The sequence below is a fragment of the Mobula birostris genome, chromosome 26 (assembly GCF_030028105.1).
Source record: "Mobula birostris isolate sMobBir1 chromosome 26, sMobBir1.hap1, whole genome shotgun sequence".
Classification (NCBI taxonomy): domain Eukaryota; kingdom Metazoa; phylum Chordata; class Chondrichthyes; order Myliobatiformes; family Myliobatidae; genus Mobula; species Mobula birostris.
In genome coordinates this window covers 5,498,098-5,522,854 of record NC_092395.1, presented here as the reverse complement: position 1 = coordinate 5,522,854, position 24,757 = coordinate 5,498,098, and the positions used below count along the sequence as shown (strand labels likewise).

General features: G+C 43.2%; 1 protein-coding gene across 3 annotated transcripts in view; it reads left to right on the top strand.

The window, feature by feature from the left end:
* The window catches only part of LOC140188342 (unconventional myosin-Vb-like), a 166,976-nt gene that overhangs the window by 44,366 nt on the left and 97,853 nt on the right, over window positions 1-24,757 (top strand). For 2 of the 3 annotated variants that reach the window (XM_072244507.1, XM_072244506.1), the window contains exons 7-14: window positions 1,681-1,762; window positions 3,469-3,576; window positions 4,944-5,056; window positions 8,233-8,498; window positions 8,585-8,666; window positions 10,034-10,174; window positions 20,707-20,832; window positions 21,732-21,815. In XM_072244507.1, the coding sequence (XP_072100608.1) occupies window positions 1,681-1,762; window positions 3,469-3,576; window positions 4,944-5,056; window positions 8,233-8,498; window positions 8,585-8,666; window positions 10,034-10,174; window positions 20,707-20,832; window positions 21,732-21,815 (1,002 nt within the window). The remainder of the gene's footprint in view (window positions 1-1,680; window positions 1,763-3,468; window positions 3,577-4,943; window positions 5,057-8,232; window positions 8,499-8,584; window positions 8,667-10,033; window positions 10,175-20,706; window positions 20,833-21,731; window positions 21,816-24,757) is intronic. The other variant, XM_072244508.1, reaches the window with a different exon arrangement.

Below are 24,757 nucleotides of genomic sequence, written 5' to 3'. Positions count from 1 at the left end.
TTAAAAAGTGGGATAACATTAGCTACCCTCCAGTCCTCAGGAACTGATCCTGAATCTATAGAACATTGGAAAATGATTACCAATGCGTCCACGATTTGTAGAGCCACCTCCTTAAGTACCCTGGGGTGCAGACCATCAGGCCCTGGGGATTTATCAGCCTTCAGTCCCATCAGTCTATCCAACACCATTTTCTGCCTAATGTGAATCTCCTTCAGGTCCTCCATTACCCTAGGTCCTCCGGCCACTATTACATCTGGGAGATTGTTTGTGTCTTCCCTAGTGAAGACAAATCCAAAGTACCTGTTCAACTCGTCTGCCATTTCCTTGTTCCCCATAATAAATTCACCCGTTTGTCTTCAATTCACCTGTTTCTGTCTCCTGTTTGTAGTTTCCATCTGCTGTCTTTTGCACATCAGGTGTTTGTTTGTCTTGTGTGTGGTTTTTCATTGATTCTACTGTTTCTTTGTAGTTACTGTGAATATCCGGCAAGAAAATGAGTCTCAGGGTTGTATATGGTGACATGTATGTACTTTGATAATAAATTTACTTTGAACTTTGAATTTTTGTACACAACAGGTATTTTATGATGGTGGCACAAATCTTTAAGAAAAGGAATAGGACGGTAGTAGGGAGAGAAATGCCCTTTGAAAAGGGAGAAGGATCAATTTAAGAATAGTCATTGTCTGAACGGAAATAACCTAAGCACAGTGTCTGATTTGAAGTGGATGTAACTGCTCTGAAATGGTCTGATCCAAGGAAAAGCAAAGGAATATTGTCAGAGGCTACCCACAAGGCTGTGGGGCTATTTACCCATGTCTGAGAATCTGATTCATGAGCACTAGGGTATGTCCGCACGCTGGTGGGCCTGTGTGCTATGGGCGCAGGGGCCAGACCTCTTCCCTGACCTCTGTCGTTCAGCTAGAGTCCCGAAGGAATTCAGTTTCTGTGTGTCATCAGCGAGGAGGCACCGAATGAGGCTTGCTGTGAGAGCTAATGTACTGGCAGGGAGAGACTTACACATTCAGCTCTCCTTTTCACAAGACTGCCAGCCAGCGGTGGAAGCTGAAAGTGAGAGTGACAAGCACTACTCACAACACTACCACACTAGACGCATCACAGCAACAATCTGACACTCATTTGTTGCTCCTATACCACCTCCCTCATGGTGGTGGGTGAAAAGAGATTGTGGGATGTGTAAGTGGGAGAAGTGGTTTGGCTGTGCACTTTTACTGAAGGAACAATGGCATTCAGGAATTATTCAGCCAGGGCCAGTGTAACTCCTGTGGATATTTGCAATGATACAATAAAGCTGCAAGTTTTGAATTGGGGTTTCTGTGGTCATTTACCTCACATAAGCAGGTTTGATCGACTAAAGGTCAAAATTATATTTTAGTTCTCACGTTTCCACTTACCACCATAATGTTGTGAGCTCTATTCTGTGTGCTCTCTCATCTCTTGTGCCTTGACCATCCTTGCTCCTGGAGTAACAGGAATTAACCAGCATCTTGAAGAAGTGCCTCTGCCTGAAACGTTGACTGTTTATTCATTTCCATAGATGCTGCCTGACCTGCTGAGTTCCTCCAGCATTTTGTGTGTGTTGTTCTGGATTTCCAGCATCTGCAAACTTTCTCCTGTTTTTGACCAACATCTATAATATGTTAATTTTTCTTCATTTCCCAGGCAGAGGAGGAGAGGAATTATCACATTTTCTATCAGCTCTGTGCCTCTGCTAATCTGCCTGAATTTTCTGAATTGGATCTTGGTAAGTACTGGTGGTGAGACGCAAAGCAAAGGTGTAAATCTCCTTGGGTATATTAAGCGATTTGGGCAAATTGGATTGTAGCTCTGCAATTGATCTTTTGGGTTTATGAAGGATCAAATTAATTTGCCATTCACTTGCATGCATTCGGAATTAGCTGTGGTGTGTTGTTCATGGTGTAACATGCAACAAATAAACAACAATGTTCAACCATTATAAAGAATTGTATAAAATTTAAAGGACAGATGTGGAATAAGGTGTGCATAAATACTAGCCTGGATGTCCAGTCCTAACAGCGTTATATAAAACTGGTTTAAATTGCTTACAGTGCAGGGATGGGGTTACAGATGGATGGAGGGTGAAGAATGGTTGATCAGATTACCTGGGGAAGAAACTTTTAAGATGGCGTGATTTTTGTTCGAATAGCCCTATAGTGCTTTCCAGAGGGAGCTTTTGGAAAAGGCAGTTTTCAGGGTGGGTAGTTTCCGCAATGATTTTTCCAGTCTGCTTCCTTGTCCTGCGGTAATGGTGGTCTACACCCAATGACCTTTTCTGCTGACCTACAGTTGGCTGTAGTTTTCGTATATTCTGATGGGATGCCGCACCAAACCAGACTGTAATGGCTGATGTGAGGATGCTCTCTATGATGGCGGTGTAGAGCTGCACCAGTTTGTTCTGAGGAAGGTGGAATTTTACCAATTGCATATGCAAGCCACAAGTTAATTGCTGAGAAGTGGTTTTGATATTGGATTGCTGCTTCGCTTCAATTTCATAATGAAGATGTTAGAAGCAAAGTACTAATTTTGTAGTCAATTTCTTTCTTTCTAAGAAATGAAGTGAATTCAGATTTATTTATCAAATATACATTGAAGCACACAGTGAAATGTGTTTTGTGTTAACGACCAACACAACCAGGGGAACTCCGCCAGTTTCAAGTGGAATTATTAAAGTTCGTATGTCACCAAATACTGACCTGAGATACATTTTTGCAAACATTCACAGTAGAGCAAGGAAACTCAATGGACACAAAGACTGACATTTTTTGTAACTACAAAAAGAAACAAGTAATAATAAGTAAATAAATAAAACTGAACATGATTTGTAGAGTCCTTGAAAGTGAGTCCAAAAGTTGTGTTCAGTGATCAGTTCAGTATTGTGGTAAGTGAAGGTGTCTACCTGGTTCAGGAACCTGATGGTTGCAGGGGGACAGCTGTTCCTGGAAGTGTCACCACCACTACACATTCCAGCACCAACGTAGCACGTCTGACATGCTCAGCAGAACAACACAATAAACAGAACATACCAAGCAACATCAGCAAAACAAGCCCTGTGCCTCTTTCCTAACCACCCTTGCAGATACAGTACAATCCTCTAACCCCAGGACAGGATTGACTTGATTGATAAGTACTTGATCTCCACAAGACCACATGAGAATATGCATATGTTTGGAATAAGCTCTGATAACCAACAGGAACCATGGAATCTGATTATCTGAGACTTATGTCTGTAGTGACTGAAACTTCTAAAGTTTATTTAATTTGCTCTTGAGCAAGGGATGTTGGGTAAAGGAAAAAGTCTGGATGAGATCATCGGCTTGTGGTCGCCATCTGGTGGTATGTCCGTGCACTGCTGTTTAAGGGAGCTCAGCTGGCAAGCTGTTTTAATGTCCAATTTGCATGGTCCTTGAGGCTAAATTATTCTTGTTTCAGGTAGTGCAGACAATTACTTGTATGTTAATCAAGGAGGGGCCCTTTCAACTGATGGAGCTGATGATTCTGCAGACTTTGAAAAAACTCGGACAGCCTTCACTACATTGGGTATGTAAACTCTTGTAAGACTGGTATCCAGATTGCCGATGAGATAAATTAAAATTGAACTTTTGTGTTCTTTATTTAACTAAGAATACTAATTTATGGTCCTTTTCTATGGAAACCTAGCTCCTTGTTTTGTATGATGGTTCACCTGAAAGTTGCTGATTAGTGAGACCTGAGTGCAAAATTGGACTAAGCCTACTTAAGGGGAGAGCTCCACACTCAGACATGCGGCCAGCTTCATCACAGGCACAGCCCTCCCCACCAACGAGGACATCCTCAAAAGGCGGTAGCTCAGCAAGACAGCATTTGTTATCAAGGCCCCCCACCCTCCCTGATGGTAGCAATGAGAATAGGGCATGTCCTGGATGATGTACAGGAGCCAGACGACACAAACTCAATTACTTAGGAGCAGCATCTTCCTCTCTACCAACAGATTTATGAACTGTCCATGATCACTACCTCATTATTCATCTTTTGTACTATTTTGTGGGTATGTGTCCCACATTTTAACTGACCCTAATCAATCTAGCCTTCACTCCGACATGGACTCCATTTTCCTTGTATCCATACACTTGTCTAACAACTTTTGAAATGCCCCTGATGTGGCTGCCTCTAACAAAATCTCTGGCAGGGTGTTCCACACACCCACAACTGTTTTTTTTTAAAAAAAGACTTGCCTCTTTCTACCGCCCCATGCCCTGTACATTTCTCCAATCACCTTAAAATGTTGCCCTCTCAAATGAGCTACTTCTGCCTTGAGAAGAAGTCTGACCATCCACTCGATCTGTCTTTTATCATCTTGTTCACAACAAGTCACCTCTTGTCCCCCTTCCCCCCAGAGAGAAAAGCCCTAGCTCAGTCAAAACCTATCCTCATTAGACACGCTCTCTAATTCTGGCACTGTCCCAGTAAATCTCCTCTGCACCCTCTCTAAAGCTTCCATATCCTCCTTGTAATGATGTAGCTAGAATTGAGCATAATATTCCAAATGTGGCTTAACCAGGGTTTTAACTTTTGCCACAGATTTTATCCAAATGTTTTCCGTAAAAACTATGATATTTGATCAGCATTATCTTGCGGCTCTTGAGCTTAATCCCCTATGCATTTCTTTTGCTGGTCAGTTTATTAAACAGCCAGTTTATGGTTATAATGATTGCAAATACGTGAATTGCAACTTCTCATTACTGCAATCATGGTCGAGATTCAGCTTTAAAAATGTTATCTAACATTTTGAATATTGATCCTAATTTTTTACTAAAGTGATTGGCTGGTGATCCCAGAGACGTTAAGTTAATAGTTTTACTGATCAATGCTTCTATTTTAAAATGAGGAAAGCTGCTTGAATGATGTTTATTTGTGCATGTTTTCAGGTTTCTCCGAGACTTTTCAAATGGAAATATTTCAAATTATAGCTTCCATCCTTCATCTGGGAAATATAACCTTCCAGACAAATGATCGCGATGGTGATCGGTGTTTTGTTAATGTGAGTGTTGTGCTTACCATCTTCACAATTAAACACTTGTCTTTTAAATTTTTGTTTAGTGCTTGAATGCCTGTAACTTTTGCCACGGATTTTATCCAAACGTTTTCCGTAAAAACTATGATATTTGATCAGTCATTTGTTTGGCTTTGCTGAGAAGGTCATGATTTTTGACAACATACTAATCTCCACTTCAGAAAGCACTTGTGAAGCATTTTGAGATTTTGAATCTGAGATAATCCACCATTATTAAAGCTGGTTTTTACTTTAAACTTTTTCAGTAATAACTATTACAAAGTTAACACAAATCCTTTTGATCTGAAGTAATAAAACCCATTCTTTAATTTTATGGGTAAGTCTACTGCTGTTTTTTTTTTGTTCCAAACTGCAGGTGTTGGTGAATTTGATCTCTGCTCTCCTGTTACAAAGTTTTTCCAAAAAACCAAGTCTTGGTTATCACTGGCCCCAATGGTTATCATAGTCACAGAACACAATGGCCCCAAAACAGCCCTTTGGCCCATCTAGTCTGTGCTAACCTGTTTTGCTGCCTAGTCCCATTGACCTGCACCCGGACCATAGCCCTCCATCCATATAACTATCGAAACTTCTCTTAAATGTTGCAATCGAACCCGCATCCAACACTTCCACTGGCAGCTCATCCCACACTCTCATCACCCCCTGAGTGGAGATTCTCTTTCGCCCACCCCCACCATCTGATTCCATATCCCATGCTCAATAGTTTAGAACACAGCACAGCACAGAAACAGGCCCCTGGGCCCACGATTTTAATTGGTAATCAAATGGCCAACTAAATTAATGCCCTCTGCCTAAACAATGTTCACATCCCTCCATTTTATGCATTCATCTGTCTATCTTAACCTCTGAAAGTCCCTAATGTATTTTCTGCTACTGTCTCTAGTACAGTTGTTGTCATAATCTCATGCGTAACTGTTCAGCATGGGATTGGGTTACAACTGTTCTTAACTGCTAAGGGCAGTTGTGGTCAAATCCTTGTGCTTAACAGGTACAGTAAGTAGCGTGTACACTTCATTTTTTTTTTGCTCTGATAACTTATTCTGTGGACAAGTAGAACATGGCGCTGCATCGTAGTGTGGTGGTTGGCACAACACTCACAGTGCCAGTGACCCAGGTTCAATTCCTGCATTCGTACATTCTCCTTGTGACCATCTGCGTTTCCTTGAGTGCTCCAGTTTCCTCCTGTAGTTTGAGGGTGTACCGGTTAGTAGGTTAATTGGTCGTTGTAAATTGTCCAGTGATTAGGCTAGGGTTTTGTTGAGGCTTAAAGGGCCGGGGGGGTGGGGGGGGGTCTACTCTGTGCTGTAACTCAATCAATAAATAAATAACATAACAAGTTTCCCTTTTTAAATTTCAGATTTTATTTCCTATCCATCCTCTAAAGTAAAGTAAAGGCATCCATTAGTCTTGCGAGACCATGGATCTGCGCCTGGAAAGTCTTCACTCTCCAGGGCACAGGCCTGGGCAAGGTTGTATGGAAGACCAGCAGTTGCCCATGCTGCAAGTCTCCCCTCTCCATGGCACCAATGTTGTCCAAGGGAAGGGCATTAGGACCCATACAGCTTGGCACCAGTGTCGTCGCAGAGCACTGTGTGATTAAGTGCCTTGCTCAAGGACACAACACGTTGCCTCAGCTGAGGCTCGAACTCACAACCTTCAGGTCGCTAGTCCAATGCCTTAACCACTGGGCCACGTGCCCATACATCCATCCTGTAGGTCAGCACTATTCCATTGGGCCAGGCACCCCATATGCCAGGCTCTTGGCTCTTTGTGGTTTTTCTCCGTTACGGACTGTGGGAATAATCACTGTAATATAGTAGGTGTCAGCAGTCCTTGTATATTCATGTAACGCTCTGCCAAGTTTAATTTTGATAGTCCATGTGCTCCATTCTTTTAGTTCTTTGATTTAAATTATTATTGCCAAGAGCTGTACTGAAATCAGTCATCCTGTTTTTGTCACAATTACTCTTTACACCTACATAACATTGAGAAAGCTAGCACTTGCCAAGTATTCCACTATTTACAACCTAAGTACTTTACTTTGAGGCAACCAGAATGAAGCTTAGTTAAGTTCCATCACCCCCACAGGGGTATAGGCTGCTGGCAGCAGTGCAGCTTGCCGGATTCCCTGTCCCAGGCCAGTCCTACAGGTTGTGTTCAGATGCTGCACATCTTCAAAGATCTCTTTCCTCCAACCCCCTCCAGGTCTTTGGAGCTTTCTGTTGACGTTTCTGTAGCTCTGGGTTTTCTGTGATGGGTTTGCTCCCCTTGTGCCCCAACCCATCCACTTTCGCATCCGGGTTTGGGACTGTCCACCGTGGAGTTCCAATGAAGTTTACAAGGAGCAAAACTGTTGAGTTGGATGCAAGCTTTCTATTATTGTTTGGAGGTGTTGGTAAACTCTGCAGTTTTTAAGAGCTGACTAACTTGTATTAAACTGTTTTAAGCGGTGAGGTGGGGGGGCTTTGGACAGTGGAGGTGGCATCTGCAGGAGTACCTTGATTCTATACATGCACAGTGCGTGGTTGCCTCACGGCCTTGCATATGAACATCAGTGGAAAATCCTGCAGCAGGTCGTGCATACAGCCCAGTCCATTGCAGGAAAAGCCCTCCTCACCATGGAGCACGTAGAAAAGGAGAGCTGCCACAAAAAAACGGCATCTATTACCAAACACTTCACACACCACCCCCCCCACCCCCACCACCACCGGCCCACCTCTAACCATCCAGGCCATGCGCTCTTCTCACTGCTGCCTTGGGGAGGTGGTTTAGGGATCAGAACCCCCATTACTCTTCAATCATCAGCCTCCTGAGCCAGTCACTCAGCCCAGCTCTGAGCTGATCCCACACTCTCTCTTTCAAGGACACCACAACTCACCTTCTCAGTATTTATTAATTATCATTTTTATTTGTAATTCAACAGCTTGCCTTTTGCACAGTGGTCAGACTCTGTGTGTCTATTGTACTTCTTTACTGTGAGTGTCTGTAAGAATATTAATCTCAGGGACATGTATGTACTTTTACTTTGAGCTTTGAACCAGTGTGGATGGGGTACATTGCGAAATGAGCTATAAATTTTTACGTTTGCCCTGTATTAATGTGAAATCCTGGTGACCAGAATGGTTTGTTTTAAATGTTGGCAGTCACATGATAAACATCTCCATCGGTTCTGCGAGATACTGGGACTGGAGCGAGACCAAATGGCTCACTGGCTTTGCCACCACAAGCTGACTACACTGAATGAAACCTTCATCAAATGCATGACGGTTCAGCAGGCCACCTGCTCCAGGGATGCCCTTGCCAAACATATTTATGGGCAACATTTCCACCGGATTGTCAATCAGATCAATAAAGCACTCAGGTCCTCCTCTAAGCAGCATGCCTTTATCGGCCTGCTGGATATTTATGGGTAAGACTAACAGGCCTTGCTCTTTACACCAATACCAGCTTTAAAAATGTGCTTGTTGTTCATATTCTTTAATTCCTCCTTTTTAGGTTCGAAACATTTGAAAGGAACAGTTTTGAGCAGTTTTGCATTAATTATGCAAATGAAAAGCTACAGCAACAATTTAATTTGGTAAGAAATCTACAAAGAGTGCTTTTAAAGTTAGCACAACCCTTTACAGTCCCAGCGATGTGGGTTCAATTCCCACTGCTGCCAGTAAAGAGTTTGTACGTTCTCCCTCATGGGTTTCCTGCGGGTGCTGGGGTTTCCTCCCACAGTCCAAAGACGTACTATAGACTAGGATTAAATCGGGGGTTGTTGGGTGGTGTGGCTCAAAGAGTAGGAAGGGCCTGTTCTGTGCTGTATCTCAAATGAATAAATATTGTCCTAAGGCACTTGTGTCTTAACTAGTTGAGGCTTTTCCTGTGTTGCATACAAGTACAGAGGAAGGTGGTGGTTGTCTATGGGAACTGCTTGAATATTTTTAGCACCTGGTCTTGTTTCGATGTGGTATGAAATTATTTTAGATAAGAATTTGGTTTAAGTTGATATGATTTGTGGACAAATCTCTTCAAATTGAGGCCAAAGGTATTTGTTTTATTTTTTTTTGTAAAATGAGTTGGGATTGTTTCAACAAAGTAACTAATATCGCTTCAGGATAAAGCGGGAACCATGGCAATGTGGCAGTTAGCTGTGACACTGTTGCACCTCGGGGTGTTGGAGTTCACAGTTCAAAGCCACAGCGGACTGTAAGGAGTTTGTATATTCTCGTGTAGGGGTTTCTTGTGGGTGCTCCAGTTTCCTCTCTCAGTCCAAAGACATACTGATTGGTAGGTGAACTGGTCATTGTAAATTGGCCTGTGATTAGGCTAGTGTTCCGTAGGCGGGTTGCTGGGTGGTGAGGCTCATTGGGCCTGAAGGGCCTGTTACATGCTCTATCTCTAAATAAAATAAGCTAAAAATAGTTCTTTTGGGAACCACTAGGTGGCTGTGTGATACACTGCACAGAATTCCCTTGGGATCTCCTGAACTGCCCCCATCACCTAGACCATGCCCTCTCCTGATTACTGCCATCAGGGAGGAGGTACAGGAGCCTGAAGACACACTCAGAGTTTTAGGAACAGCTGCCCTTTCTGCCATCAGATTTCTGAATGGACAATGAACACTACCTCACTTTTTGATCTCTTTTTTGCACTACTTGGGAGGGGCACTAGAGGGAGGTTTATGGAAAAGCAAGGAGAAGGGGCAAGAGGTGAGCCAGAAAGGGGAATGGAGAAAGAGCAAGGGGGCGGGGGGGGTGGGAGAAGTCAGTGTTTGTGTTGTCAGGTCGGAGGCTAACCTGATGAGATGAGGTGTTACTCCTCCAATATATTTAAATGTCTCCAAAATATAGTGATTATATCTGATTTTGTTACTGCCTCTGGGAGTGAGATTCAGATATCAGTCGTCCCTTCACTGAATGCATGGTTTAATTGTGAAAATGTGCATCTTCCTTCCAGCACGTGTTCAAACTCGAGCAGGAAGAATACTTGACTGAAGGATTATCATGGACATTAATTGATTATCATGACAACCAACCTTGTATTGATATCATTGAAGCAAAGCTTGGTATCTTGGATCTTCTGGATGAAGAATGTAGGGTGAGTGTTTCTGCCCCACAGTGCCCACAACAGTTATTAATGCTGTGGAAGGAAATTCTGAATAAAAGGTTAAAATATCTGAATTGTTAGCACCCCGCACCTTTAGTTAGCAATATGCCTAGTGTTGGCCTTAGTGCATAACACAGCTGCGTAAGCAAGATGAAGACAGTGAAACTAGTTTCTGACAATTTAAAAAAGTGTCTGGTTTTCTTTCACTTGTCAGGTACTAACATATAAAACAAATTATACTTCTGTATTTTCATAATTTACTGGATCTAAGGATTTAATGAACTTTCTATTTATCAATAAAGATTCACCATTCGGCCTGGGTTCTCGCCATGTGCGCAATAATCTATCATAGGTCGTTAAACATCCTTGAAACTATCTCTGTATGTTGTGGGCAAAAAAAGAGACCGTCTCTGGCATTTTTGTGAGAATTGACACACAAGATTGACTTTTTCTTTACTTTGCAATCGACTTTCTGTGTGAATGTACAAAGAAGACGGTGACTATGGTTCTTTGGAATACTTGATCACACTGTTAACAATCAATTCTTCCCTTATTCACGAATATAGGTACCATTTAGTCACTTCAACGTCCATATCCAATTTATTGGTGACCAACTTTAACTGAATTTCCTTAGCAAATTAATTTCCCTAACAAACTCTCAACCCATCAGTCTCCTGAACCAGCATTGATAATTTCACTCACCTTAACTCTGAATTGATTCTACAACCTAAGGATTCAGTTTCAAGGACTCTACAACTCGTATTCTCAATATTTATCTATTTATTTATTATTGTGTTTTTTTTCTCTTTTGTATTTGTACAATTTATTTTGTTTTTTTTTATCATTGGCTGCTTAACTTTGTGTAGTTTTTAAAAATTCAATTCCATGTTATTTCTTTGTATTTACTGTGAATCCCCATGTTATGACTGCAGGAGGTGGGAAAATGGCTGGTGTCGCTTAGCACTTTAATGCGAGGGTGTTTATTAGGTGCATCAAAAAAAAACCTTCAAAAATTAGGGAAAACAATGAAAAGAACATTAATATTTACAAAAAGTTATCTACCAGGAAACCCAATAATAGTTCTGTACTATTTTGTCCATTGTGAACTCCTGGAAGTCTCTCTGTCTCTCTGTCTCTCTGTCTCTCTGTCTCTCTGTCTCTCTGTCTCTCTGTCTCTCTGTCTCTCTGTCTCTCTGTCTCTCTGTCTCTCTGTCTCTCTGTCTGTGATGAGGCCTGTTTATAGAGCTTTGACCAGTGGCCAGTCGGGACATCAGAAGTTTGGAGAGGAGATGAGTTCACTCAGGTCTACTGCCTGAGGATAAAAGGAAGGACTGGTTTGCGGCAGCATAAAAGAGATTTGAACAGCGGCCAATTACCGTTAGGGATTGATTAGTAAGAGCAAATTAAAGGAAGACGGGGCAGGCGCAGTGATCATCGTCACAGCAGTGGTCAGACATAGTCACAGTCATACTTTATTGATCCCAGGGGAAATTGGTTTTCGTTACAGTTGCACCATAAATAATAAATAGTAATAGAACCATAAATAGTTAAATAGTAATATGTAAATTATGCCAGTAAATTATGAAATAAGTCCAGGACCAGCCTATTGGCTCAGGGTGTCTGATCCTCCAAGGGAGGAGTTGTAAAGTTTGATGGCCACAGGCAGGAATGACTTCCTATGACGCTCTGTGCTGCATCTCGGTGGAATGAGTCTCTGGCTGAATGTACTCCTGTGCCCACCCAGTACATTATGTAGTGGATGGGAGACATTGACCAAGATGGCATGCAACTTAGACAGCATCCTCTTTTCAGACACCACCGTCAGAGAGTCCAGTTCCATCCCCACAACATCACTGGCCTTACGAATGAGTTTGTTGATTCTGTTGGTGTCTGCTACCCTCAGCCTGCTGCCCCAGCACACAACAGCAAACATGATAGCACTGGCCGCCACAGACTCGTAGAACATCCTCAGCATCGTCCGGCAGATGTTAAAGGACCTCAGTCTCCTCAGGAAATAGAGACGGCTCTGACCCTTCTTGTAGACAGCCTCAGTGTTCTTTGACCAGTCCAGTTTATTGTCAATTCGTATCCCCAGGTATTTGTAACCCTCCACCATGTCCACACTGACCCCCTGGATGGAAACAGGGGTCACCGGTACCTTGGCTCTCCTCAGGTCTACCACCAGCTCCTTAGTCTTTTTCACATTAAGCTGTAGATAATTCTGCTTACACCATGTGACAAAGTTTCCTACCGTAGCCCTGTACTCAACCTCATCTCCCTTTCTGATGCTTCCAACTATGGCAGAGTCATCCGAAAACTTCTGAAGATGACAAGACTCTGTGCAGTAGTTGAAGTCCGAGGTGTAAATGGTGAAGAGAAAGGGAGACAAGACAGTCCCCTGTGGAGCCCCAGTGCTGCTGATCACTCTGTCGGACACACAGTGTTGCAAGCACACCTACTGTGGTCTGCCAGTCAGGTAATCAAGAATCCATGATACCAGGGAAGCGTCCGCCTGCATCGCGGTCAGCTCCTCCCCCAGCAGAGCAGGGCGGATGGTGTTGAATGCACTGGAGAAGTCAAAAAACATGACCCTCACAGTGCTCACTGACTTGTCCAGGTGGCCGTAGACACGGTTCAGCAGGTAGACGATGGCATCCTAAACTCCTAGTCGGGGCTGGTAGGCGAACTGGAGAGGATCTTAAGTGTGGCCTAACCATAGGCCAGAGCAGCTCCAGAACGAGACTCTCCAGGATCTTCATGATGTGGGAGGTCAATGCCACCGGTCTGTAGTCATTGAGGCCACTGGGGCGTGGCATCTTCAGCACAGGGACGAGGCAGGACGTCTTCCACAATACAGGAACCCTCCGGAGCCTCAGGCTCAGGTTGAATACATGGCGAAGTACTCCACATAGCTGAGGGGCACAGGCTTTGAGCACCCTGGTACTGACACCATCCGGTCCTGCAGCCTTGCTTGGGTTGAGACGTTTCAGCTGTCTTCTCACCTGTTCAGCTGTGAAGCCCACCGTGGTGGTTTCGTGTGGGGAAGGGGTATAGTCATGAGAGCAGGGTGGGGGACTGTGAGGAGTGGTAGGAGGGGAGAGTGGAATATGTGTTGGTTGGGGGCCAACAACAGATGGCTCATGTGGGGGGGGGATGGGCAGGGGCCACAATGTCAAATCTGTTAAAGAACAGGTTAAGTTCATTGGCCCTGTCCACACTGCCTTCAGCTCCTCTGTTGCTAGTTTGCTGGAACCCAGTGATGGTCCTCATCCCCCTCCAGACCTCTCTCATGTTGTTCTGCTGGAGTTTCCACTCAAGCTTCCTCCTGTACCTGTCTTTAGCCTCCCTGATCCTGGCTCTCAGGTCCCTCTGTATTGCCCTCAGCTCCTCCCTATTTCCATCTCTAAACGCCCTCTTTTTAGCATTCAGGATGTCCTTAATGTCCTTTGTCACCCATGGCTTGTTATTTGAATAACAAAGGACAGTTCTTGTCGGAACATTGCAGTCCACACAGAAGTTGATGTAATCAGTGATGCACTCTGTGAGCCTATCAATATCCTCTCCATGTGGCTCACAGAGTGGTGATCTAAGGCTTTTGCTCTTCAAGGCTTCACTCAGAGAAAAATAAGGAAAGGAAAAACAGTTTTTTCATTCTCTTTATATTTGCTGAGGTAGGACAGTAGAGATGACAGGCAGGATAATGCAAAGCTCCTCTTGCGGGATGGGATGTGGGAAGGCAGGGAGACCTCCAGTGTCGCTGACGACTACAACTGCGAAAAGTGCATCCAGCTGCAGCTTCTAACAAACTACGTTTTAGGAGTTGGAGCTGGAACTGGAACTGGATGAATTCCAGATCATTCGTGAGGCTGAAGGGGTGATAGATAGGATATGTAGAGAAGCAGTTCCACTCAAGGTGCGGGACACAGAAAACTGGGTGACAGTCAGGACGGGGAAGGGGGTAAGAGCCAGTGCCGAGTACTCCTGTGGCCATCCCCCTCAACAATAGGTATATCACTTAGGATACTGTCAGGGGGATGACTGAACAGAGGAAAGCTGGCAGTTGGGTCTCTAGCACTGAGTCAGCCTCTGATACTCGGAAGGGGCAGAAGAGGCACGTTGTGGGAATAGGGGATTCGTTAGTTATGGGAACGGACAGAAGGTCCTGTGGGCATGAGCGAGATTCCTGGATGGTATGTTGCCTCCTGGGTGCCAGGGTCCGGGATATCTCAGATCGAGTCCTTAGCATTAAGCGGGAGGGTGAACAGCATTGGTACCACGTAGGTACCAATGACATATGTAGGGTGAGTGGTGAGGTCCTGCATAGGGAGTTGGGTGCTAAGTTAAAGGGCAGGACCTCCAGCGTTGTGATCTCAGGATTGCTGTCTGTGCCACATGCTAGTGAGGCCAGAGGTTGGAAGATCATGCAGTTTAATACATGTTTAAGGAGTTGGTGTAGGAGGGAGTGCATAAAATTTTCGGATTATTGGGTTCACTTCCAGGAAAGGTGGGACCTGTACAGAAGGGACAGTTTGCAACTGGACTTGAGGGGGACTAATATCCTAGCGGGAAGGGTTGTTAATGCTGCATGGTGGGGTTTAAACTAGAGTTGCAGGGGGATAGAAACTAGAGTGCCAGGACTGTTAGTGGAGAGGTTGTGGAGGCAGATGTTGGTAAGACTTCAGACAAAGTTGGGAATCAAAAAGTTGAGCATGGCGTGACAAAATTGAAAAGTGTGAATACAGGGCTGAAGATGTTGTATCTGAATGTATGCAGTATGTGGAATAAGGTAGATGAACATAGCACAGTTGCAGAATAGTTGCTATGATGTTGTAGGCATCACTGAATCACGGCTGAAAGAAGATTTGTAGCTGAGAGCTTAATGTCCAAGAATGCATACTGTATCGAAAAGACAGGCTGGCATTGCTCTGTTGGTAAAAAATGAAATCAAATCATTAAAAAGAGGTGACTTAGGGTTAGAAGGTGTTGAATCATTGTAGTTTGAGCCAAGGAACTGCAAGGATAAAAAGACACTGATGGCAGTTGTATGCAGACCTCCAAACAGTAGTAAGCATGTGGCCTACAAATTGCAATGGGAGATAGAAAATGCATGCCAAAAGGGCAATGTTACAATAATCATGGGGGACTTCAATGTGCAGGTAAATTGGGAAAATCAGGTTGGTGCTGGATTCCAAGAGGGGGAATTTTTAGAGTGCCTACAAGATGGCTTTTTGGAGCACTTGTGGTTGAGCCCACTAGTGGATCAGCTATTCTGGATTAGGTGTTGTGCAATGAACAGAATCAGTTGGAGACCTTGAGGTAAAAGAACGCTTGGCAGCAAGTGATTATAGTATGATCAAATTCACCCTGAAATTCGAGAAGAAATTTGTATCTGTATTACAATGGAGTAAAGGGAATTGCAGAGACTTGAGAGGGGAGTTGGCCAGAATTGAAAGGAAAAGAAAACTGGCAGGGATGACGGCAAAGCAGCAATGACTGGAATTTCTGGAAGCAATTCAGAAGGCGCAGGATATATACATCCCAAAGAGGAAGAAGTTTTCTAAAGGAAAGATGACACAACATTGGTTAACAAGAGAAGTCAAAGACAACATCAAAGCTAAAGACGGCATATAATAGAGCAAAAATTAATGGAAAGTTAGATGATTGAGAAGCTTTTTAAAAAAGATCGACTAAAAAAGTCATTAAGAAGGTAAAGATGGAATATGAAAGTAAGCTAGCCAATAATATTAGCAGACACCAAAAATTTCTTCAGTTACAATAGTGTAAAAGTGAGGCGAGAGTGGATACCGTACAGCTGGAAAACGATACTGAAGAGGTAGTAATGGGGGACAAGGAAATGGTGGACAAGCTGAATAAATATTTTGCATCAGTCTTCACTGTGAAAGACACTGGCAGTATGGTGGAAGTTCCAGGTGTCAGGGGTCATGAAGTGTGTGAAGTTGCCATTATTAGAGAGACAGTACTTGGGAAACTGAAAGGTCTGAAGGTAGATAAGTCACCTGGAACAGATGGTGTACACCCCAGGGTTCTGAAAGAGGTGGCAGATGAGATTGTGGAGGCATTAGTAATGATCTTTCAAGAATCACTAGATTCTGGAATGATTCCAGAAAACTGGAAAATGTCACTCCACTTTTCAAGAAGGGAGAGGGAGAGAAGAACGGAAACAATAGGCCAGTTAGTCTGACCTCAGTGGTTGGGAAGATATTGAGTCAATTGTTAAGGATGATGTCTCAGGGTACTTGGAGGCACATGATAAAATAGGTTGAGGTCATCATGGCTTCCTCAAGGGAAAATCTTGCCTGACATATCTGTTGGAATTCTTTGAAGAAATAACAAACAGGATAAACAAAGGTGAATCGGTGGATGTTGTGTACTTGAATATTCAGAAGGAAATTGACAAGGTGCCACACATGAGGCTGCTTAACAAGCTACGAGCCCATGGTATTACAGGAAAGATTCTAGCATGGATAAAGCAGTGGCTGATTGGCAGGAGGCAAAGAGTGGGAATGAAGGGAGCCTTTTCTGTCTGGCTGCCAGTGACTAGTGATGTTCCACAGGGGTCTGTGTTGGGACAGGTTCTTTTTGTGTTATATGTCAATGATTTGGATGATGGAATTAATAGCTTTGTTGTAAAGTTTGCAGATGATATGAAAATAGGTGGAGGGGCAGGTAGTTTTAAGGAAGCAGAGAGACTACAGAAGGACTTAGACAGATTTGGAGAATGGGCAAAGAAATGGCAGATGGAATACAGTATCGGGAATTATATGGTCATGCACTTTGGAAGAAGAAATGAAAGGGTTGACTATTTTCTAAATGGAGAGAACATACAAAAAGTGAAATGCGAAGGGCTTTGGAAATCCTTGTGCAGGTTAATTTGCAGGTTGAGTCTGTGGTGAGGAAGGCAGATGCAATATTGGCATTCGTTTCAAGAGGACTAGAATATAAATGCAATGATGACATGTTCAAACTTTATAAGGCACTGGTAAGGCCTCAGTTAGAGTAGTGAGAGCAGTTTTGGGCCCCTTACCTTAGAAAAGATGTGCTGAAACTGGAGGTTCATGAAAATTATTCCAGGTTTGAACAGCTTGTCATATGAAGAGTGTTTGACTCTGGGCCAGAGGAATGAGGGGTGACCTCACTGAAACCTATTGAAGGGTGAATGGCCTTGATAGAGTGGATGTGGAGAGAATGTTTCCTATGGTGGGAGAGTTTAAGACCAGAGGACACAACCTCAGAGTTTCTTTTAGAAATCTCTGGAATTCTTTGCCATAGGCAGCTGTGAAGGCCAAGTCTTTATGTATATTTAAGGCAGAAGTTGGTAGTTTCTTGATTGGTCAGGGCATGAAGAGTTACAAGGAAAGGGCAGAAGATTGGGGCTGAGAGGAAAATTGGATCAGCCTTGATGAAATACCCTAATTCTGCTCCTATATCTTATGGTCTTAAGCCATCAGGACCTCCCATCTTTAATTACTCAGAATCATGTCAACTCTGTACTGATTCCATCACCTATCTGATTCCATAACTTTCTGCAACTTGTGCTGTCAGTTTTTTTTGTTTTTATTTGCACAGTTTGCTGCCTTTTGCACATTAGTTGTCTGTTATTTTTCCCCATGGATTCTATTGTATTTCTTTGTTCCACAGCAAATGCCCTCAAGAAGACAAATCTTGGGGTAGTTTATTTATTGAGATACAATGCGGAACAGGCCTTTCTAGCCCTTCGAGCTGAGCCACCCAACAACCCCCTGGTTTAACCCTAGTGTAATCACGGACAACTTACAATGACCAAGTAACCTACCAACTGGTACACCTTTGGACTGTGGGAGGAAACCGGAGCACCCAGAGGAAACCCACATGCGGTCACTGGGAGAACGATGTATAAACTCCTTACCGACAGTGCCAGGAGATGTGCATTTATGGTGTACTGTACTCTTTTTGTACTTTGACATATTTACTTTGAGCTTTGCTCAAAAGGTGAAAGACCAGTTAATATTGTTACCATGCTGACCATAAAGGTGCACATTGTTGTACTGAGGGCTGCAGACTTGAAGCACAAGTCGGAACTCTTGTGGTTCAGGTAGAGGTGAGAACTATAGAATGAGCAAAAAGATGAAGTAATGAGCATGAATAATTAGGAGTAATTATTTCCTTGATGTGTTCAGAAGTGGAGGCCATCTGGAATAATCTCCTTTGCTTCTAATAATACTGATCAGAAGCCCATTTTGTGTCACTACATGGTCCACATGTACAAGGACGCTTGGGGCCGGGGTGGACCAAGTCATACCTTGGGGTATTTAACAGTCTTTGCTTGCAAAGCAACCTGGAGACCTCTTGGAGGTTCAAAGCAAATTCATTGCCGAAGTATGTACGTTTGCGTTACCATGTACCACCCTGAGATGCATTTTCTTTCAGGCATTAATAGGTTGGGGTGGGGGAGGACAAAGGAAGTGCAATAGATTTTCTTGAAAAAAATCGTGCATAACAGATTGACAAACAATGAGAAAAATGCAAACTGTAAAATTAAAGTTGTATTGAGAATATATTTTAAAATGACTTCATTGATAATATTAAGAATATATATATCAAGATGGCGCTGGTGATAATTGGCAGCGTTCTGTGGAGTGCAAACGATAGTTGCAAGTATTCTTATAAATTTACTTTGAACTTTGAAGGGTGAGTTTGTTGGTGTAGAATTGGTTCTGATTCTATCAGTGGTTATTGAAGTTATCCACATCGATTCAGGAGCCTGACGTTGGTGGTTGTCCACTGGGTCTGACGATGACAGGAGACCTGTGCAGGAGGAAAAGCTGTTGCACTGGGGTGGTTCCACTCTCTTGACCTCACAAGTCAGAGTCCACAGTATCAACAAGTGTCTCAAGCTAGAGTCGAATGTTTGTCGGGTGATGATACCTGTTGCTGAACTTGGTGAGGGACAAACTGTTAAATAATAATAAATGTACAAACAACATTGAGAACATAAGTTGTAAAGTCCTTGAAAGTGAGTCCATAGATTGTGGAATCTGTTCCGTGTTGAGGTGAGTGAAATTATCCACACCGGTTCAGGAGCCTTGTGGTTGTATGGTGATAACTGTCCCCGAACCTGGTGCTCAAGTCCAGACACACACAATAGAACAATGTACGAATGTTGAAACTTTACACCTGGCTGAATCTGCAGTGAAGGTGAATATACTAATGCTGCAAGTGGATTTGATAGCTGATAGCTGCCTTCTGAGGAGCTGTATTTCTCACCGTTCTGAACCAGAAGTTGAAGATAGCAATGTGCATCATTACCATTTCTATCTCTGACTTAGACAAGCTAATTGGAAAAAACTGATTGCCAGCTTAGTGAGTTGTAAAAATGTAATCCTTTATGTATTGGAAATAAAGTGCAGTAATGACATTTATACAGAAAAGGGTCATCATGAAGGATCCTATCTACCCTGCTCATGGACTGTTTGTCCCACTCCCATCAGGGAGGAGACTATGTAGCATCCACACCAGGACCACCAGACTCAAAAACTGTTACTTTCCCCAAGCAGTAAGGCTGATCAACACTTTCTCCCACGAACCCACCCTTCCACACCCCCAACCACCACTACTTTATCATTTCCTGTCAGTCACCTGATCTACAGATGCTTTATGTATACTAGCTATCTTGTGTATTTATATTTATTGCTTTTTTTTGTGCTGCATCGAATCTGGAGTAACAATTATTATGTCCCCTTTACAGTTGCTGGGATAAATGTTGAGCTAACCAAATGTGTGTGTGTGTGTGTGTGTGTGTGTGGTCAGTGATAAAGTTAAACTTTTAACAAGTTAAGCTTTTAGCTGGAGGAAGGTGTAGGAGAGTCTTGGATCCCATGCTGCAAGTTTTGATTGGCTGTGACTCATTTTTGGAGGACCCTGTGGTTCATTTTGCTTGTTTCTGGATTCTGGTTACGTTTTATTTGCTATTTTGTGCGATTTTTGATTGGAGTGCTTCAGTGCAAACTAGCTCTGTGGCCTGGAGTCGATAAACCACACAGCACTGAAGTGAACTGAAACTAGACCATTTTGAGGAATCTGCGGTGATGTTTAATATTCTGTGAGTTGCTTGCGTTTTGCTATTTGTGTGATTTGTTCTTTTTTCACGCATTAGGTGTTTGGTTTCTTTGGGTTCCATGGTGCTTCTTGGTTTCATGGCTGTCTGTGGGAGGACTAATGTCAGAGTTGTATCCTGCTTATATACTTTGATAGTACAGCTACTTTGAATCTTTAAACACGAACCAGTGTCCTGTTCTTCATGTAACCTGCAAGCAGCAGTTGGTTTGAAGTTGGATGCACGGCTTTGCTAAGTGATTTGAAACATTACCTCTGTCCTGTCTTTTGATGCTGACTGGTCTGCGCAGTGTTTCCAGCATCGTTGGGTCTTTCATGGATTGACCAAGCAGGACATTGTGACCTCTCTCGAGTTGCTGATAGCTCTTCAGTTCGTAATTAATGGTCTAACACTTGTGTTTAATTTGAAGATGCCTAAAGGAACGGATGAGAAGTGGGCCCAGAAGCTCTTTGATCGGCATCAGCAAGCAAGTCGCTACTTCCAGAAACCCAGGATGTCAAATTCTGCTTTCATCATTCATCATTTTGCTGATAATGTATGTCACTGATTTTTAAATTCTACCTCTGGACTTAAATTAACTGTGACAAAAAACCTAAATAAATGCAATCAACACAGGTTACAAATGTGAAAGTTCACATTTTCTGGGCTTCCGAGATGAGAGAATTTGAAGAATCCTGAACATTCTAAATTTAATTTTAATAAAACTGGTGTGATTTAACACTACAAATTAAATATTGGCATCTCTTGTTTTCATTGGACTTGAGACTTACACGGGTTATTACACAGGTAATTTTTACTGTAGAGAGGCAGTGCAGAATAAGTCCTTCAGGCCAGGCTGCCCAGCATCTCACCAATTTAACACTCGCCTAACCGCAGGATAATTAACCTGCTAACTGGTATGTCTTTCAACAGTGGGAAGAAACCAGAATACCAGGAGGAAACCCACGTGCTCACGCAGTGAGCGTACAAACTCCTTACAGACTGCGCCAGAATTGAACTCAGAACTCCGACACCCTAGGCTGTTACAGCGCCACGCTAGCCACCATGACATCACACATCTATTTCTGCTTTGAGAATGTATTGTTGTTTTGAGTATTACACAGTTAATTGCTACATTTTGCAAATTCAGTGTGATGATGCATTTAAAATAAGGTTGTATTGCCTGCAGTCATAGACTGCTCCTTCTGATATAGAACATGGGTCAGCACCCGCATCATGGGCCGAAGGGTTTGTAGTGATCTTTGAACCTGCTAAGATCAATCTTACCCTTTCATCCTACATAGCCCTGCATTTTTCACTCAACAGAGCATTTGTATTAGCAGCAGGTACCATTTTATCAGCTTGCTTAAATTCGGGAGCTATAACATTTGAAATTATTGTCTGCTAGATTTAGCCATTGTAATCTCTAAAATATTGTTATTGTTTTTGTTTTAGGTGTTGTATCAATGTGAAGGATTTTTGGAGAAAAATAGAGATACAGTTTATGAAGAACCGATTAAAATTTTGAAAGCAAGCAAGGTAAGTTCTCATTTAACTTTGTGGCTTAAGTGTGTGTTGACTTAAGCCCATCATGCCTACTGAGGTATAGGCTAATAACAGCTGCGTGCCAGAGTCCCCTGTCCTGGGCCAGTCTTTTGGTCTTTCGAAGTGCAGCCCATCGAAGATCCTTCCTCTCCCGGGGTGAGGAGTTTGGAGCTTCTGCTGGTGTTTCTGTGGCTCCTGGTTTTTACGGGATGGGGTTGTTAGTCCCGTGCCCACCCTCCTCCTTTCAGGCTGTTCCTTTAGGCATCTGAGATTAAAACACCAAACGCAAGTGTTGGACCATCCATTATTAACAGCAGAGTTCTGAGCAACTGAGATCACAATATATTGCTAGGTCAATCCATGGTGGAAACTCTCAGCAGGTCTGTCAACATCAAAAGACAGAAACAGGTGATGTTTCAAGTTGCATTTTGGAGGACCATTCCTCCATTTGGTGGTATACATGTACAGTATACGGGTAAATAACAATGAACTTGAATAACAGCCAGCCAGCCTCTGTTCCTTGCACTTTCTACCCTGTCTCCAGGTTGTGTATAGGTGACAGTGCTGGAAGGCATTTTCTATTTGTGATGTTGCATCTGACAATCCATCAAGCTGGTAATAAAAAGCTTGCTCCACCAAATGCCAAGTTGTGGCTCTAGTCTTTCCCTTTGTAATTACAGTAAACCACGGTGAATCTGAGCCGAGTGGACTGCAACTTGAGGTAATATTGAGGGAATCTGATGGTGGAGGGGAAGAAGTTGTTTCTGAACGGTTGAGTGTGTGCCTTCAGGCTCCTTTACCATCCCTATGGGAGCAATAAGAAGAGAGTGCGCCCTGGCTGAGGACGATCCATAATGGTGGACACTGCCTGTTTTGAGGCATCTCCTGGTGATGTCCTGTGGTGGGGAGGCTAGTGTCCATGATGGAGCTGACTGAGTTTACAACTTTCTGCAGCTTTTTCCAATCTTGTGCAGTGACGCCTCTGTAGCAGATGGTGATGCAACCAGCTCTCCATGGTCACGAAACAGCGCACCTGGGTGTACACCGCAGTGACTGTGAGCAGTCTGGACTGCAGGTTTTCTGTAATATTGAGGGATTAGCTGGTAGCAATATTCCAATATTTGTCTGAAACTGGTTGGAATTCATTTAATTCCTGGATTTCACAAAGTTTGAGCAAAACCACTTTTAATTAGCAAAAGATTTGCATGTTCATTTAGGCTGGCATTTCACAATAATACATAATCCTTTAATCTTATTTCCTGAGGCATCATCTGAATTTGAATGTTTAGTGCAACACAAGCAAAATGCTGGAGGAACTCAGCAGATCAGGCATCATCTATGGAAATGAATAAACTATTGACATTTCAGGCAGAGACCCTTCATCAGGACTGGAAAGGAAGGGGGAAGATGCCAGAATAAGAAGGTGGGGGAGGGGGAAGGAGGACAGACCTAGAGGGTGATGTGTAAAGTCAGGTGGATGGGGGGGGGATGAAGTAAGGATCTGTGAGGTAATAGGTGGAAAAGATAAAGAGCTGGAGAAGAAGGAAGCTAATAGGAGAGGAGAATGAAGCAAGGGAGAAGGGCAAGGAGGACACGGGGGGGGGGTGGAGGTGTTAGGTAGGTGAGGAGAAGAGGTAAGAGGCCAGAGTGGAGAATTGAAGAAGAGGAGAGGGGAAAAATCTCCAGAATGGCTGTTTAGTGACTGATATTTTGATAGTCCCTCCATATTCTGGCTGAGTGTAGGAGTCTACAATCATAGAGAAGTCCAACTGACTAGACAGGCCCTTTGGCCCATCTAGTCAATGCCAAATGCCAGTTAAACTGGCTATTCCCAATGACCTGCACCAGGACCATAGTCCTCCATACCCTTACTATCCATGCGCCTATCCAAACTTCTCTTAAACATTGAAATTGAGCTCACGTTCACCACTAGTGTTGGCAGCTCATCCACAACTTCACAACCCCACAACCCACTGAGAGAAAATGGTTTCCCTAATGTTCTGCTTAAACTTCTCACCTTTCACCTTTAACCCATAACCTCTGGTTGTAGTCCCATCCAACTTCTGGAAAAAGCCTGCTTGCATTTACCCTATCTATACCCCTCATAATTTCATATACCTCTATCAAATCTCTCAATCTCCTATGTTCTAAAGAACACAGTTCTAACCTATTTAATTTTTCCTTGTGACTCAGGTCCTCCAGACCCAGAAACATCTTTTTAAATTTTCTCTGCTCTCTTTTAACCTTGTTTACATCTTTCCTGTAGGTATGTGACCAAAACTACACACAATATTCCAAACTAGGCCTCACCAATGTCTTGTGCAACTTCAACATAACATCTCATCTTCTGTACTCAATACATTGATTTATGAAACTCTCACAACATGCTGGAGGAACTCAGCAGGTCGGGCAGCATCCATGGAAAAGATCAGTCAACGTTTCAGGCCGGAACCCTTCGTCAGGTGAGAAGTCCTGACGAAGGGTTCTGGCCTGAAACGTCAATCGATCTTTTCCACGGATGCTGCCCGACCTGCTGAGTTCCTCCAGCGTGTTGTGAGTGTTGCTTTGACTCCAGCATCTGCTGATTATTTTGGATTTATGAAAGCCAATGTGCCAAAAGCTTTCTTTACGACCCTATCTACCTGTGACTCCACTTTCACTGACTTATATATTGTACTCCTAGATCCCTTTTGTTCTACCACACTCCTCAGTGCCCTCCTGTTCACAGTGTAAGACCTACCCTGGTTAGTCCCAACAAAGAGCAAAACCTTAAATTCCATCTGCCATTTTTCAGCCCATTTTTCTAGCTGATGCAAATCCCTCTGCAAGCTATGATAGCTGCCTCACTGTTCACTACAACATGTCCCCAATGTTGGTGTCATCCACAAATTTGCTGATCCAGTTAACCACATTATCATCCAGATCATTGATATAGA